General features: G+C 39.5%; 1 protein-coding gene across 2 annotated transcripts in view; it reads left to right on the forward strand.

The window, feature by feature from the left end:
- The window catches only part of fus (fusilli), a 465,574-nt gene that overhangs the window by 398,986 nt on the left and 48,192 nt on the right, over window positions 1-18,396 (forward strand). For both annotated transcript variants that reach the window (XM_067149673.2, XM_067149674.2), the window contains exons 10-11: window positions 3,992-4,225; window positions 18,168-18,384. In XM_067149673.2, the coding sequence (XP_067005774.1) occupies window positions 3,992-4,225; window positions 18,168-18,384 (451 nt within the window). The remainder of the gene's footprint in view (window positions 1-3,991; window positions 4,226-18,167; window positions 18,385-18,396) is intronic.

The raw sequence follows: 18,396 nt of genomic DNA on the forward strand, positions 1-18,396 counted from the left end.
TTATTATTATTATTATTATTATTATTATTATTATTGACTGTGTGGTCCTCATAATAAAAGGAGTCTGCAAGTTGGTACGGAACCAATATGAAATTTATTACTTGTAGTGCGATCATTTACCACTTACCACCTGCCTCAGTATCCATGCAAAGAAATGAACTCGAGCTTCGAAATCTTGTCTGTTGCCTGGGTACTCGTGTGAGGATTCCCACGGATAGCATCCAAAACAATCTGAGCAGTATCAGTGCACATCATTTGCGCCTCTCTAACTGGAAGTATTCAGGGAAGTGTCACTGTTGTTTGTAAATATTGCTCCACGTACCATCTGCTTAGAAATCTTGTGGTTTAGGCATTGTGTGTGTGTATTCGCTTTTGCTTCACTGTAGTTGAGGAGCAAATGACAGGGCCCATACACCGACTGAATCAGGGTAGTAAACATCCATATCTTAACAAAAACTTCAGTTCTGTTTCAGTTTATTTTACGAGGATATTTGAAGAAAATACGAACATTTAATTGAATCCCACACACTCCTTGCATTTGATCCTCGAAGCTCTGCCTCTGGTTAATGGTGACACCTCTTACAGGTCTTCCAGAATTTGTTCTCAATGTACATGTACTTCCATTTCATCAATTCATAGTCTGGCCATACTCGGAAGGGTTGGGGATTATAACCGTAACTACTGGGCTGAGTGTGTGTGTGTTGTCTTAAGCAGCCTCACAGACACACAGGTTGGACACAGCATTATTTATTATCAATTCATTTCCTATTTCTGTGCCATTTTCAGTGTTTCCTCGTACTGAGGCCGATGGCTTGGCACAACCTATTTATTTACCTCTCTGTATGAAAGATTGATGCAGTACCTGATGCATACATGTTTTTAAAATGGATTTACCTTGCCTGTTGCTTGACTATTTTATTATGTGGTGGTTTGGTACAATATCAGACTTACACAAAGAACTATCAGCCAGTGACGGCTGGTGGAATCTGAAGCTGGATGTTGCACAAACATTTTCAGTTTTGCATTTATGTATGGGATGCTTACAGAAATCATTTAAGTAATGAACTGCATTCGTATTAAAACTGAAATTATTCAAACACGGGAAATAAGAGGCAAATTAGACAGTATAACTACAGTTATTCTTACCTCACTTGAATTGAAAATTTTGCCCTCCTGTTTTTCATTCATGCATACTTGTCAGTCACCTGTTGTTTGAAGTCTGCATCACCAGAAGTAGTATTGCCAAGGCCGACAATCTTTCCTGGGTCGTGGAGCTCCTTAAGAATGTTTTTATTCTTTTCAAAGTATGATTATTGTTGTCGATGAAATAGCAATGTTGGTAATATTGTGGTATGGCGTACCCTAGTGGCGTGGAAAAGGAGAGGAGAGAAAGCAGAGGGGTGCAATCTATTGGGGACATTGTAATTGTTTCTCGTTAGGGGGCTTGCTGGTCTCCTGCAACACCCAAGAGCGATACTGGCGAGCGCGCTACCCGAGTTGTCCCTACTGAAACCACATTGCTCTGCGCTGTCCGCGTGGGAGTTGCAAACCCCGTGAGTTTGATTAAAAGCTAGCAAAGTTTATCGGTCCATTATGAAGCATTAGTGCATCGAACTACCAAGGATGCTTGATTTTAACATATTTTAGAGTATATGTTAAGTTTGTTAAAGTAAAAAAAAATTAGAAGAAAAGACAACAAATCAAGTGCAAAATTATTGGGAGTTGTGCAACACTGCAAGAATACCATGCACAGCTCTTGCTATCGACCTTTGTGCTTTTGGCTTTACAAGGGTGGCCAAGGGGCATTGTTTCTCGTTATGAGGCTTGTTGGTCTTAGTGTGGCGTATCTGAGGTTAAGTGCGAACTGCTGAGTGGATGATGTTGCGGACTCTCGCAAGGAGTTCCCGTTTCGATCCTCCGTGACCGAATATGCCCGGCCCAGCAATTTTGAGGTATATTGGGAGCAAAACGTGACTGCCTTAGATCCTGGAAGCCAGCAGGCACACATACTGCACCCTGCTGAGTTTCTGTGTGATCCTTGTTCGGTGTGGAGAAGTACCCAAACCACTTTCTTTGTGTAGAGTGCAGTAGACGTAGTAAATTCTATAAGCCGTTAATAGACATGGGGCTGCCGCTGGAGAGTAGTGGTGTTTCCCAAAGTATAACAAGCCTGCCTTGTACCTGGAGGGCTTGGTTTGAGGTCCACAGTTGAGAAGCTATCTAAAGTGGCTCCTGCGTAGAAAACTAAGAATAACAACCAAGGAAATTTGTTGCTCTGACCATGTCATCCCTTAATCTATAGGCCCTTGGGCTGTGCAGCGGTCGCTTGGTAGGCCAAATGAGGGTTTCCACCATTAGACCTTCGGGTTTCGTGCCTAACTGGTTAGCGTACTGGGGTACCAGGTTCGTTTCCCGGTCGGGTTAGGATTGTAACTTTCATTCGTTATTTGCTCTGGTTCGGGGACTGGGTATTTGTACCATCGACTACATTAGATTTCATCTTAGTCTGTGTGAATTGGGAAACGGTCGTTTTTATGAAGTCTGACACAAGTCATATTTAACGCAGCGCATTGAATGAGTGGTTGGAAAGTTCTGAGTAGCTTCTCAACGACAGACTATAGATAGGGCTCCAATGAGTGTCAACTCGTCATTAGGGGAAGAACTACTACTAGTACTACCGGTACTTCAGTTTCGATCGATCTCAGGTAATGCCTGAGTGCCTGAGTTTTGCCCTGAGATGTTCAACTGGCACGCGTTTCGCGCATTACCTGCTCTGTACTCGCCTCCATGTAAGGCTATACACGAAGGGTGCAACCATCCTAAGTAATGGTAGCAATGTCTCCCCCATCACGCGTGGTAGTCGCAGGCTCTTATGCCTGCTGTAATAGTAGGCTTATGCATGTTCCGCGATGGCGTGCAGAACTATTACAGACTCATTTTACTGTATTGTATTGCTGATTGTAACAGGTTAAAGTGTATATGTACGTATGATTACTAAAAATGTAATCCTCTTAAAATAAACGGAGAATTACGTAGAAATGGTAAATTTTATAAAAATCTCCCATTCCCCGCAATATTAATTAGATCTGGCAACGTTGGGATCGATCAAGGTGTTCGTGATGTATGAAGTGCCAACTGACCCTCAAGACTGTGAAACAGCTGATCCAAGGCACTTCGCCGCAAGCTTCCTTCTTTTAAATCAAAATGACACCTTATTTAAAAGTCCATTGTCTTGTGCTGTTCCAAGACCCAGTTATAGATACTGTATTTCTGGATCGATGATCACAGTGTTCCGTTTACTGTACTTCTGTCATCGTTTTACAAGCGTAAATTCCATTCTGAGGCAGAAAGTAATTATGATAGACCTAGCCTGTGTAGATGTAAAAATGGTGTTATAGCGTTAGATAGTGCTGAGACCTGCAGAAGGAAATCAATCTTCAAAATTAACTAATTACTTTCTTTATGGAGGATAGGCCTATTGGATCAATCACTTCTGTTCTTCTGACGAATAATCTTGGCTATTTTTGCATACTTTGTTGGCATTATTACGTCAACTTTTTGTAGTAATGGGTAGAACGCAGTCATTAATTATAAAATAACTCCGCGACCAGCTAGTTTATTTTTTTATTCGCAATATCCGTGCTATTCAAAAAGGGAAGATGGCAACATTGTGTCAAAGAATTCTGGTTTTTATTGATCATTCTTGTTCAGTTCTCCGTGGTAAGGAGTTTCGGTTGTTATTCTTAAGTGAAGTTACAGTAAGGTACCAGCCTTAAAATTTATGATATTGTCAGTAAATAGCAGGATGCCTTCGTCCACCTGTTGATTGTGTCACACATGGTGGGAGAACAGGTGGTTCGGACGAACCAGTAAAAACATAAGTATGCTTGTTATTGTTGGTTTAGGTAAACGAATAATATGTTTTTTTACTGTGCAGTATTTTTTGAACTACAGGGTAAGAATACTGAACATTTTGGACTTTTCTTCATAGGTCTTGAATCGATCAATGGATCCGAAGACTTACGAGCAGCAGCAACCACTGATAGCACAAATTCCGCAAGTACCACTACTTCCGCAACATATAATTACGTCTGGTACTCGTAAAGATTGCATACGCTTACGCGGACTTCCTTACGAAGCACAAGTGGAACATATTTTGGAGTTCCTCGGTGACCATGCAAAAAATATCATCTTCCAGGGCGTTCATATGGTCTACAATGCTCAGGTAAGATAATTTCTTGAACTCTGTACCATTAACGTATTTATTATGCTTCGAGGAAATGGGCTGTTTTGCAGTGTTCATGTGCTACAGATATAGTCACTTGAGTTACATAACCTAACTTCACTGCGGGGTTATATCTGAATTTTCGGTAAAGCTTCCGTACTCTGCGGGCGAAAGTTAGGTTAGAGATCCAACATGGCGCGGCTCATATGACGACACAAAACACTCAGCAGGCTTGCCAACGTGGTGCGCAAGCGAAGTGAGTATGGGAGCGTAAAGGTGCGTCCACACCAATATGTTTTCATTAACTTTGTTACTAAACACTAAACCACCAATGTCTTCAACATTTTTTTTACTGTTAATTAGCAAAATAGCGTGTTCGTAAACTTTTCGAGCATGTTGGTAAACAAAATAACTTCATTTTGATAAACAATAACTTCAACTTCCGAGAATGAAACTTCTCATTAACTTCTCGTGTTTTCGGTAACATTTCCGTTCGTACATGCGCAAGGACCCAATTCGAGCACTCAAATTCGTAGCGCGGAATACGATGCTTTATTTCTTTTAAAAGTTTTAATATACAGTATTTTTAATTCTGTATGATATTCTTTTAACTGTGTTCTAATGTAGTTTCATTTCCAGCTTCACTTCTCACTGAATAACCTAACCTTTCATAATTACTTGTATATCATCAAAATAATACTATCCTAACAAGATTAAATGAAGATTTTTATTTTTATTTCGTACCGTTACCAATTCCTTGAGATTGTTTAAAACTTCAAACACCTCAGGCACAATTGTTTGTTTTGATACTCTAGACAAACGTATAGTCACTAGTCGCTAGGAATCTGAAAGTTATACATATTTTTTTAAAAAAATAGCCTGTCATTAGATTAGTCATTAGATAATCTATCATTTCTTGCAATTTGTGGTCCAATTGCTGTCGACAACTGAAAGTCATAGTCGGGGCATTCTGAAGAAAATTTTGAGAGCCTGCTGCATCATGAATTAAAAGTTCTGACATGTGTTCTCAAAACATAATTCTAAATGCCTTTTCAGTATTTTTCTTTGTCAAATTTTATGCCTTTTTTCTTCTTCCTGACCCTATGCATTGTAACCTGACAAGCAGCATTTATGATGTAGTGTGAACCTAAGGGTGGGTTTCCATTTGAGATTGACTTGGAGAGTAACTTTCGATATCCACTCTCAGGTTGTTGTCCATTTGAGAGTTAATTTAGGCCCAAATAACTATCGAGAGTACCCGGAGAGTCCCTCGCCAAGATAGTTTTCACGAGTCCTCGTCGCACCCTCTCCACTTGTGCACCTGTAGAGAGTGGAGAGTAGTCGAAATGTTATCACACTACTACTGACAAGTCGCAACAGCTGTGATTATTCTCTGTAAAAGAATCTATTTGGAAATTGGTCATCTGTCCCACTACCGATTTTTCTGTTTATTATTTTTTTCAATTCTTCAGATACCTTAAACAATATAGAGGAGCATATTAGTGATTAAATATTGTATATGTGTATTATATTATATACCTGTTATTATAATAATAACCAGGCTACAGTCATTACAATATATTTATTTCCATTCAAATTGATGTTATTGTAATAAAATATAAACTAACATTTTACTCTTAATTCACCTTTATTAAACGGACTTAAGTTACCAGATTCCTTAAGTTGTGAAGTTTCCTTTGAAATTCAGCTCCGGAACACGAAAACTTCACTCCTATTTCCTCTAAAATCCACAGCCTGTTTCCAGTCATTTGACCGGGTCAGGGATGGAATGAATGAATGAATTCCCCACCTAGCGGCGAGGATAGGAATTGTGCCAGCTGCTGAAGCCTGTCGCACTCCTCTGGGGCAATGATTAATGAATGACAGATGAAATGATATTGGAGAGTGTTGCTGGAATGAAATATGACAGGGAAAACCGGAGTACTCAGAGTAAAACCTGTCCCACCTCCACTTTGTCCAGCACAAATCTCACATGGAGTGACCGGGATTTGAAGCACGGAACCCAGCTGTAAGAGGCCGGCGCGCTGCCGCCTGAGCTACGGCACAAAATTTCTCGACATTTATACATTTCAGTTAACGGTTTTGTTTCCTCCAGTAACCAATTTTTACTCGTCTTGAAATTGAAAATAGAACCTAGCTCTTGATAGCTTCGCCACAATTCGAACACAGTTCGTATCTGGAGACCTAATCTCCGAGAGGGCTGGGGAGTACGTGTCGACTAGCGAAGATGTTGAGACAAGTTAGCTCTCGGAGAGTTACAAGCGAATTTCCGTTAGTTGCTCTTGGCACTGTGTCCATTGGCGAGTAACTGCTATCGAGAGGTTCTCGCCAGTATTTACTCTCAAGTGTACGGTCACCTTAATGTTGAAGTTTGTTAACACAAGTTTATTAACTCTGTTGAAAAATGTTTTCAGTAACACTTTGTTTTGTTAACATTGTTTATTAACTTTGGTGTGGACTAGCCATAATGGACCCACTGGCTTCTAGCATCTCATGACAACACCATTGCTATTGATTGGTTAGGTCCAGCTAGTGACTATAGTCTGAGAATTGCACCTTATCAATACTTAACCCTCTGGGTGCTGACCCATAATAGGTAGTCATATGCATAGAATGCCAAGCATGTTTCAATAGATTTTGCATCACTGTATACAAAAATTAATAAACTTCTCAGTTTAAAGGATATGGAGGTAAAATTTGGTATGTGAGCTTGATATACTCCAAGGAATATAAACATGTGACTGGCATTTTTTAAAAAATCATAAATACTGTGTGCAAAAATATAATTATTTTGTTATTTTAAAAAAGGTAAAAAGTAGTATGAAATGATTCAGCACATTGTAGGCTACAGTAAATCCAAAGTGACTAAGTGAAGATAATAAATCTCAAATCTTATCAGGGATCATATATACTAATTTATATTGTTAAAGTAGGCCTACTTTCCAATTTATGAATTAATTTCCTAAAGCTTGGAGCGTGGAGAGAAAGACGCCAACAGTGTAACCTGTCAACAATTGGATATTTTATGAATTTAGGTGAGTAATAGTGATCATGTGAGAGAACTGTGCCTAGTAGCAGTATTTGTTACTACAGAACAGTTCAGAAGATAAGAACATACAAAATCAATTAATATCCGTAATAAAATGAATGTAAACAGCCTAATTTATTACAAAATCCTTCACCAGAACTTTAGGATAAATTTCATGTTATCATATTGCACTTACGTTTTCGACCACAGTCTGGATGCAGACCTTTGCTACATTTGCAACACACTGTTCTTGATCTATGCTTTTTTGATTTGGTACTACACACGCAAAGGTTACTTTTTTTTTTTTTTTCTTCCAGGAAGTTTTTGCACTTTTGTAGAAGTACCGGTACTTCCATTTACATCTCCAAGCCACTCGCTTCCTAAAGTCTCAATGATTGACACTGTATAAGCCAGTCTTGACATGGGGTGTCGAGCTCGTCCAAAATTTTCCTTATATAGAATGTAACTATTTAACACCATCCTTGCAATAATGTTGAAAGTTATCTTCTTCCAATATTTTACAATTTTCTTTCCACCTGTGGGTGGGGGCGGTAGAATAACACGGTATCCCTGCCTGTCGTAAGAGGTGACTAAAAGGGGCCCCAGGGGCTCTGAACTTTTGAGCGCGGGTTGGCGACCACGGGGACCTGAGCTGAGTCTTGGCATTGCTTCCACTTACTTGTGCCAGGCTCCTCACTTTCATCTATCCTATTCGACTTCTCTTGGTCAACTCTTGTTCTTTTCCGACCCCGATGCTGTTAGGTTTGTGAGGGCTAGGGCGTCTTTCATTTTCACGCCCTTCGTAGCCCTTGTCTTCCTTTGGCTGATATCTTCATTTTTCAAAGTCTCGGATCCCTTCCATTTTTTCCCTCTGATTAGTGTTATATAGAGGATGGTTGCCTAGTTGTACTTCTTCTTAAAACAATAATCACCACCATTACAGTTTTCCTCTCATCAGGGTATGTGTACATCATAATATCACTAGTAGCAATTTCCCCCACCCCCTGTGTTTATTATAATTACACGCCACTTCTGGTTTTGTAATTTCTTTTTGCTGAATATGACGTTTAGTTGGGAAAGTTTTATCCGCAGCCTACCTTCACTAGTCATTGGAACAGGATTCCTATGACTCTTCTTTTCCCTATAGCCCATAGCTAACGCAGGCCCTGACTTGAAGTATTTTCTATCCCCAACACCAAACTTTTGTTTCAAATACTGAGACAATCCTTTTCTGTTTTGTCGTACAGTTCCGGTTATGAATGTCCCCTTTTTATACACATCCTTCACTAAAGGCACTGACATAAAGAAATTGTCAACAAACACATGGTATTGTACTGGTTACGACCTGTACATGCGTATTTTTTGATAGTTAATTGCATTTAATCATCACGCGTAACATTCCGAACAAGCCTGGTTTGTTTACACTCGGTGGAACGAGCGAGCGAGTCGAGGACAGCTGTGTGTGCGACGTAGCTGCAGGGACAAGATAGATCACCCGCCTGACCCGCCAAGTGTAGCTGGCCTGACCTGGTATGTTCTGGATTCAAGCGTCACACCTTCACGAACATTCGATTAAGAAAATTTTAAAACTCCTCTAATAATTATGGTAGCGACTTGAGCGACATGCCATTTTTAAGGGAATCACATAAACGTCGCAAAGCGTGAATCTCAAGTAAATCCGTCGAGGGATTCATGGGATAACCAGCTTCAAGGGATCACGGTATATGATGACGTAGAAGCCCCCAAACCGAATGTAAGGAGGGCCCCCTTTAGCCTGATCAGTCAGTCACAGCTGAGTATTCAGCCTGGCTCTACACGCTGCCGTAGTCGTCAAAGGCTATCTTTGAGATGGTTTAAGTTCTGCATGAAGACTGTAACAACTTTTGTTGAAATATTCTATGGGTGGAGCATCAAGTTGAGGTACATGTTTTGGGCCTGAGATTTCATAGAATTGGTGGGAATGGACAATATTACTTTCAAGGAATATGCATTCAGTCCAAGAATCATCTAATTCACTGTCATTTTCATTAGCACTGTCACTATCACTCTTTGACATTGTAGGAGCTGTTGTAAGTCCATTATCCAATGGCACGACTCCATCATTCCATCATGGCACGCTATCTGAAGACCCAGAAACATCATAATCATCACCTTCACTAAAATTAGTCGCTTACATCTGTAAAGGATCCAAAGGTTCCTCAATTTCTTCTCCCGAAATAGGCCTACGTGACGACATGCATTGTTCTGATAAATCTACTATTTCTTATTTTACTACGACCTAAATAAATAGCTTCTTCATCCATTCCCTTTTCCAGATTCTCTCTGGGTAGGGTAGTGTACCAAAGCCCTCCACCTTACTCGATCTTTCCACCATTCCTCTTCTAGTACTTTATTCTCTCTCCTGGCATTCTCAGCATGTGTCCAAACCATTTTAGCTTTGCTATATCAATCTATTTAATCTGTACACTGAAGAGGCCATGAAAATTTTTAAATCCATAACACTTGGCATTGAAATAAATGGAACAACTGTGCACTGTATTAGATTTGCCGACGATATTGCACTTCTGTCTGACAATGAGAAGAACATGCAGATCATGCTCAACAAAATTAACATCCATCTTAAAAGATTTCCAACTTAACATTAATGTAAATAAAACGAATGTTATGGTTGTAAGCAAATCTAAAATGAAGCCAGAGGCACAGCTCAGAATTGGAAATATTTTATTAAAACGTCCACAAGTTCTGCTACTTCGGATCAGTTATTACCGATGACATCAGATGCAGTGTGGAAATAAAAAGGATTTCCCTGTGTAAGAAAGCCTTTGAGGAGAAGAAGCAGCTCTTAACTAATAAATCCTTAAATACTGAACAAAAGAAATTTTGTCCAAACATTCATTTGGAGTGTGCTGCTACATGGCTGTGAAGGATGGACTCTCTTGAAGGAGGACGTGAAACGACTAGAGGCAGTGGAAATGTGGCTGTGGAGGAAGATGACAAGAACTAGCTGGATTGAGAAGAAAACTAATGAAGCAGTGCTTAGAGAAATAAACACCCAGAGACATTTAATAACAACGATAAAAAGGAGAAAAGCGTCACTTTTCGGTCACATTCTCCGACATAATAACTTCATAAAGAACTTGTTCGAAGGCAAGGTGATGGGAAAGAAAGGCAGAGGGGAAACCACGGAGGAAGATCATTGAAGAGGTAGTTGAGATGATGGGATGCCAAGGTTATGGAGAGATGAAAAGGATCGCAGAGAGAAGAGATCAATGGTTGCAGCGACAAGGCGAAGCCTTTAGATAATGATAATGAAGTTTACACACTCCCACGATTCTCCTTATTTCCTCATTTCGTATTCTATCTCGTCTTGTCTTTCCCTGTATGCTCCTCCAGAAGCTCATTTCAGCTGTTTGTACCTTACTTTGGTTCCGCTTAGTTAACGTCCAGGCTGCTGAAGCATAGGTCAGTATAGGTTTATAATAGGATGAGTATAAAACCTTCTTGCACTTCATTGGCACATCTTTGTTCCATACAATGTCTCTCGCGCACACTGGTAGAAACTTGCAGACTGCTGGATTCTTAAATCAATTTCTTCATCCAAATTTCCATCTTGTGATATCACGCTGCCCAAATATTAAAATTTTTTCACTATTTCAAGAGTTTCATTTCTTATTTTTATCTGTTACCTCTTGTCATGATCAAAGTCTTAATTTTTGCAGTACTAATTTTCATTCCAAAATTTTTTATCTCCTCATTGCATAAATCAACTTGTGTCTGTACTTCCTCTTCATTATCTCCCAAAACTACAATGTCATCAGCAAAGGGCATAGACTCTACTTGCTTGCCCATCATCTTCTTGATATTATGTAGAATTCTATCCATGATAATGAAGAGTAAGGGAGACAATACACTTCCCTGTCTTAAGCCTGTCTCAACTCTGAACCATTCAGTTTGACCCACTTTGGTATTACCATCTGTATTGTTTCATTTCCAGTCTGTGCCTCTGTCAATGTTTTCCATACTAAATTCCTTGGTACACTGTTGTATGCGTTTTCAATATCTAGAAACGTCACTACCAGGTCCTTTCCATCGTTTGATGCAATGTAAATATTGGGTCAAATGTGGACCTGCCTCTTCTGAACCCATACTGGTGTTCTGCCAATTTTCCCTCTACTCTGTCTCTTATTTGTTGATCCAAGATTCTTTCCAGGATCTTAGCTGTATGAGGTATCAGTGTCACTCCTCTAATTTTCACATTGTTTTGTCTCCTTTCTTGAAAATTGGTATAATGACCCCTTTCATCCATTCTTTTGGAACAGTCTCTTCTCTCCATATCACTCTGAAGAGTCTATACAACCACTGTAGACCAACTACTCCTGCTGCTATTATCATTTCTATGGTGGCCTCATCATTTCCAGCTGCCTTGGCTCGTTTCATTCTTTTAGCGGCCCACTCGATCTCTCTCATGGACACCTCGTTTTCCTTTTATCTTCCATCTGCACTGAATTACGTTCTGTGATTTTTTTTCTTGTACCGGGGTATTTTGTACGTTGTAAAGCTGTTCAAATTATTTTCCCCACCTCTGCTATATATCCTGCTTATGTGTTATCACTTCCTTCTGTTCATTTTTAATGAAGTTAGCACCTTCACCTGGGTTTTTCTTCTTTTTAACCCACTGGAATAAGATCTTTTTGCTTCCAGTTGTATCTTCTTGCAGAGATTCGGTGAATTTTTGCCAGCATTTCTTTTTCTTTTCTTGAACTACCTTGGAGCACTGCCACTAGCAGTATTCTTAATTATATAGAAGAATTAAAACGGAGGCACTGTAAATCTCAGATTTGTGAACATTTTATTTTTTTCTATTTGCCAGATTTTGTCAGCCGTGTCAGATGTCATGAAGACTATTTTCTGTTGTCTGCAATAGATCTTGCATCATGTGTGCCCACAAGGCTACTACCCTAGTTAAAAATTAGAAAACGACGTAATTTGAAATTATCGTGGCATGCGCCCATAACCTTACTTTTTGTCACAATTTAGCAAGACTCTAGGGGATTTTAGAGGCTTGTTGGCTGCTGTGTGGCCCTAACCTGGGAGCTTATGCACCCCCAGGCTCTCTTTGCTTGCCTCCAGTTGGTTACTAACTAGACCTCACCAATCCAGACCAACGTTCTTTTCACTGGCTTGGTCTTGTAAAGATGGTCTTGGCAGCCTTGTAAAACATGCTGTGACATCATCTGAGCTGTGCCATGTTGCATGTCTAGCCTCTGTGACATCCTAGCCATGCCACATTGCATCTGCAACCTATGTTTCGCGAAGGCTTAATGGAAGCGTAATAGATCTAGAGCCTATACATAGCATTGGTGAAAGTTATTCACAATTAACAAAACAAAAAACAAGTTTAATTTCAGTTATAAATCTCTATTTTTACAGGAAATGAATCACAGTTCAATTTTTTTTTTTTAATCCATTCTGTTACAAGAGACCACTCCTCGTTCAGTAATTAAATTATTATTTACATTAAGTAATATAAATTATTGAAAGTTCACGACTAATACAGCATTGCAACAAAACGTCTTGCCACAATACATAAATTAATAGACCTATAAATGCTACAATGAAATGGAGTTCGCAGTCACAAAAAGGATAAGACGAACAAACAAGTTACCTCCTTATAGCAAGCTTGGCAGAAGAGTACCCTTCCATCCGTAGTGAATTTGAGATCCCCTTTGATCCACTGCTTCAGCCAGGAGGACTTCAGACGATTTTTCTTTGGGCATTGCCACTGACATACTTCTTCACAATAAATCACAACACGTTCTGAAGATAAAGCATACACGTACACAGTTCGCATCGAGAGGGAGGTATAGGGGATATGGGTTGAGCAACATGGTTTGATGTTGATTGATTCTTGTATATGAACCCCTGTGGGAGGGGGCGATAGAATAACACCCACGGTAACCTCTGCCTATCGTAAGAGGTGACTAAAATGGGCCTCAGGGGCTCTGAACTTTGGAGCGTGGGTTGGCGACCACGGGGCCCTCAGCCGAGTCCTGGCATTACTTCCACTTACTTGTGCCACGCTCCTCACTTTAATCTATCCTATCCGACCTACCTTGGTCAACTCTTGTTCTTTTCCGACCCCAACGCTATTAGGTTTGCGAGGGCTAGGGAGTCTTTCATTTTCACGCCCTTCGTGGCCCTTGTCTTCCTTTAGCCGATATCTTCATTTTTCGAAGTGTCCCTTCCATTTTTCCCTCTGATTAGTGTTATATAGAGGATGGTTGCCTAGTTGTACTTCCTCTTAAAACAATCACCACCACTACCATCTTGCATATGTCTTGTGATAATGTACATCCCATCCTGCTTTGTCACTGATCAGGTCTCAGCCATGTGGTATGCCTTGTATCTGAGATGGAACTCTCTCTTATTGAGATCCATCAGTAGAACTGTAAACTAATGTGGCTATACTCCGCACGGCTCTACTTCTAAAGTGATGTTTTGGCTCTGTCTGGTGGTTATGTGCTGAAGCATAGACATCCAACCAATCCCAATCTGCCATTCATACGATTTATATCAGCAGAACACGATCTCGAAACCTAGTTGCCAACTCTAATATTTACATTTTCTGTGTGGTTAACCTATTTTGCTGAGCGTGTATGGTATTCAGTATGGTTCGCAATCTTTTGCATTTTCCTTTAGTAATTAGTGTGTTTTTTATATTGTTGGAGGTTCCCGTGACTCTGAGATAAGTGGAGTGTTCCCTTTGTAGGATTAGCGGCAATTGATGTTTTATTGTTTCATTCTCTTTTATTCGTAGTAATATATTCTAAATCTTCAGTTAATTCTTTGTTAACGTGGATTTGATTTAAGTGCTCCAATGTGCGCGCAAACTATGTAAAAAATAATAATAATAAATAAATATTCTCTTATTAGTGTCAGATGTTGTTAGTAAGTTTAGTTCTTGTGAATTTGTTTTCAGTCCATATTCATTAGTTTTTTCTGAGTACGGTATTACATTTTACAAGCGCTGTTTATCGCGGTCGTTCTTGCGGGTGTAGCGCGCTGGCAACAGAGGAAAGGCGATGCTCAATTTGTTTTGCCAAACTTCAATTTAGAAGTAAGGCCATGTGGAGCATAGTAAGAAGTATCTGGTTCTAATAGGCCGGGCTAGGCTATGCTTGTTATTCACTTTATAAAGTTTGCATTCTAAGCTAAAAAATGCCTAAACATCCGGGTTATATCCATAAGTTAGTCCTTTGCAACTTCTCTGATTTGTGTTCTCTCTCTAATTGTGCCATCTCTCATTCTTTCAGCCAAAGGTATTGTTCATTCGTGTTCCTTTTACTGCCATCACAATTATGGCAAAAGTTGACACTGTGAATCCCAAAGTTTGTAACATTATAAGGAAGGGGAAATTATGCAAATCTTACTTGGGATTGCTTTTAGAGGAGAAATGCGTTCATTGCGATGTCTAGGAACCCGCCCTCCTTCCCCCAGAAGTACATTTGCTTTTATAACCTGCCATTGTCCATTGCTAAAGTAGCTATTTGCATTCCTATTGGCCAACGTGAATCAGAATGTGATGTCGTAGCCATCGGCTATGATAATTAGATTGCGTTACCAAGCCTGGCTGAATAAAAGCACCAATAAAAACACTATGTAAAGGAAACTATGTGAAATACACAACAGCAATAATTTTATATGAAACTTGCCTTAATGCAGTAGCAGATACAGGGCTACGACAGTACCCTCGTGTCTAGGGGGAAGGAGTACACCTTAGGCGAAGTAGAATGTGCTCTTATCGCCCTACAGAATGCTAGAGACCTGAAGGCACCTGGAGGCTTACCCTCCCAAACCCCCTTTGCTTGGTCACAGTCCACTGGTTTTGTAACTAGTCTTAGTTCCCACGTGAACAGGTTTGGCAACATTGTTGACAGCTCGAGCACATACTCGCGTCCTCAGCGAGAAGGTCACGAGAGAAGTCAACAAATGAGTCATTCCGCATGCAGCTGAATGTAGTAAGTATTGGATAGCATGGGGTCTACTATTCATCGCAATTATGAATAATGGAGATTTACAATAGACTTTCCTGTCTGTCTAAGTGCAGCATTACTGGTAATTCAAGTCGTTATTATACTTCTCCATATTCAACCTGTTAATTTAGCCATCGTCCTGTATAATTATTACATAGCTTCTTCCCTGAAACCAGATACAGTATTATAATATGGTTTTTTTGTTTTTTTTGTTTTTTAGCCCCAATGTTTCAGCAATCTTTATTGTTGTAATTATGAACAAAACAAATTTGATCATTTAGTAATCAGTAAAATGTGGAAAAATTCATATTGTCAAGCTGGAGAATATTTCCGGCTACCTCACAGATTTGACAACGATAATGCGGTGTGCTTGTTCACAGACATGGCATGATTGCAATTTTTGTCAATTGTTAAATTTATTTTTATTCAACCAATGCATATCAAGCTGCAAAACATTCTCCAGTGTAGAAAATGGTTGTATCATTGGCAAACATTTAAGATCATTTACACATACCTACAGAGGGCAGAACAGATTACTGTAGGTCCTTGTGAAATCTAAGAATATTGTGAATCTGCTGAATATAAAAGGAACCTTCCTGGGTAATTTGAACAGTAGCAGAAAATAGGGTTACTGTCCAGCTGTACGAGTTTAGAATTTAGATTGGTTTGTTAAATTTTCTTGAGAAATACAATGAGAAGCATAATCCTGTGCATTTCAAGTCAGAAGAAGGTTTCTGCTTTATAATTTTTCCAGTGGTTGGCAACATTGTGACTGTATTTATTCCTGTATCCCATGTTGTTTGTTCATTGATTGAATAGTGATAGTTTGGTGTTTTAGGTTAAAAGTGCATTTATTTACAGGTATTTTACTTTTGAGGTTACTCGCAACAAACTTAGTGTGATGGTAGAATACTTCTGACACAAAGAGCGATTGCTACTAAATTATGGTTTGGTGAAAGCTCTGTACAGCAGCACAGACTCGGTCAGTATCCTTCTAGGAGAAAGAAAACCACGCCAACTGCTGACTGCATTCCCGTGAGAAGAAGCAAATTAACCCCCTTGATTTGAATTATGCACTTGTCTTATGAATTGGGTAACGGGAGTGAATCGCTTGTTTGTTATAGATCTAGGAGGTGAAAATAAAGACCAGAAACCTCTGAAGAAATTACTTCTATAAAGAGAAATGTGCAGGAAATGCTTCTTGCGGGTACATAGTCATCCGGATTGGTCAGTAGAACAATAAAATTGAAGAAAGTATTTTTCTGTGATGAAGGTCCCTTTGAAGTGCAGGAGCAGAGGGTTTAGCATGTGTGCTGAACAAGGAATGAGCCATCAAATTCAGCACAGACCACAAAATGCCCCTGAAGATGATTTTGGTGTGTTTCACATATTAAGGTCCAGAACCCTTAGTGCCAGTCGACGACCTAATGAAAACTGGCCAGAACATCGAAATACTGGAGAAACGGAGTTCTTTCATGATTTGTAGAAATACTTTCCAGGTGGTTACAGAACATTTTAGCAAGACGTGGCTTCTTGCCAAGTTTCAAACGCATGGTCAGACATGAACATGTGGGCTGTTTGGATAAGAAGATAGATCCTCTAATCGGAATGCGATGTCACAATCTTAAAAATATGTGCTCAAAGCTTTGGAATTAGTGCCAAATAGCGTTATGCAACTTACGAAACAGGAAGAACAAATTAGTTATTAAGAAGATTATAATTACGTATTGTAATTGATGAATACGTGCAGAAAAAATGTGTGTTGTCATGCACAGGACTGTTCATTTTGCACATTTGAGAAGATATCTAAAGTTGATTGTTCAGTCATTATCGTCTCTATTGTAACTTTTGTTGTGGGCTATGTATTTCCAAGTTGGTGAAGGAATTGTCCGTAAAGGATTTAGTGAATATCTCATTGTTACTAGTGTTATTTAAAAATTGGCAGCGTTTGATTTAGGAGTTGGAAAGTTGATCTACTGCAAGATGATTTTTTTCACCTTGAAATGAAACTTTCAAACTTTCCTTATATTTGGAGAAAGAAACATTCTCCTTGAAATTTTTAGAGTGCTTGCCAGTGAATAGATTTAGTGAACGAATCCATCTGTTTCTGTTGACTGGCACGCAAAATACATTGTACAGTTTTTCTTTCGAAGTAGCCAGATACTAACCTGACATGTTGAGGAATTCACGGGCTGGTTGGAGGTCTCACGCGTCGGTAAGGTGATGCACTGAATTTTAATGACGCTTTATGGTACTGTACTTAACAAGCTGCTGTTGAAAATGTTCACCATTTGTATCCAAACACCATTTGTATCCAAACAGAAGTCACTGATTTCTGAATACTTGCTGCAGTTCATATTGGTTGTATTGTGTATTACACTTAAGATATTTTAGTGGAGAACTTGAAAAGTGCATGGATTGTTCGTGTACACTTTCTGTTTGAGTTAACCGCAAAGATGATAGTAACAGATAAGTCGACGAGAGCTTGTTTTGGCAATTATTTTCCCTGTAGGGAAATGAATCCTGTTTCTCGCCACTCCATAAATAAATGCATGCTGATGCTTTGCGATGGCCGAAGGGTCTCCGAATAGGGTTGGTGAAAATTACTTAAGTATTTTTTTTTGTACAAGTTTTTCTTTAAGAGATACGTCTCAACCCAAAATAATGTTGTTTTGTGTATGGCATTTTTCATGTAACGCACCTTGTATATTCAGATAAAACTGGTTGGCCATGAGTTGAAAATTTCTGTGACCTAACCTTTTGCACCCTTTGAATTCACTAGTGCGTTAAGTTTCCCCCACCTTGAAGAATCGATAGGTTACTGAGAGGTTAATCCAGATCAATGTGTTTTGCCTTTCAGGGTCAGCCATCGGGTGAAGCATTCATTCAGATGGACTCGGAACAGAGTGCCTTTCTATCAGCACAACAGAAGCATCATCGTTACATGATTTTTGGCAAGAAACAGCGTTACATAGAAGTGTTCCAGTGTTCAGGCGAAGACATGAACCTGGTTCTCACTGGGGGAATACCGTCTGGTGCTGTGTCACCTGCCAAAGCTGCTGCTCTGTTATCTCCCGGTATGTTGCCGC

The sequence above is a fragment of the Anabrus simplex genome, chromosome 6, assembly GCF_040414725.1.
Source record: "Anabrus simplex isolate iqAnaSimp1 chromosome 6, ASM4041472v1, whole genome shotgun sequence".
NCBI lineage: Eukaryota > Metazoa > Arthropoda > Insecta > Orthoptera > Tettigoniidae > Anabrus > Anabrus simplex.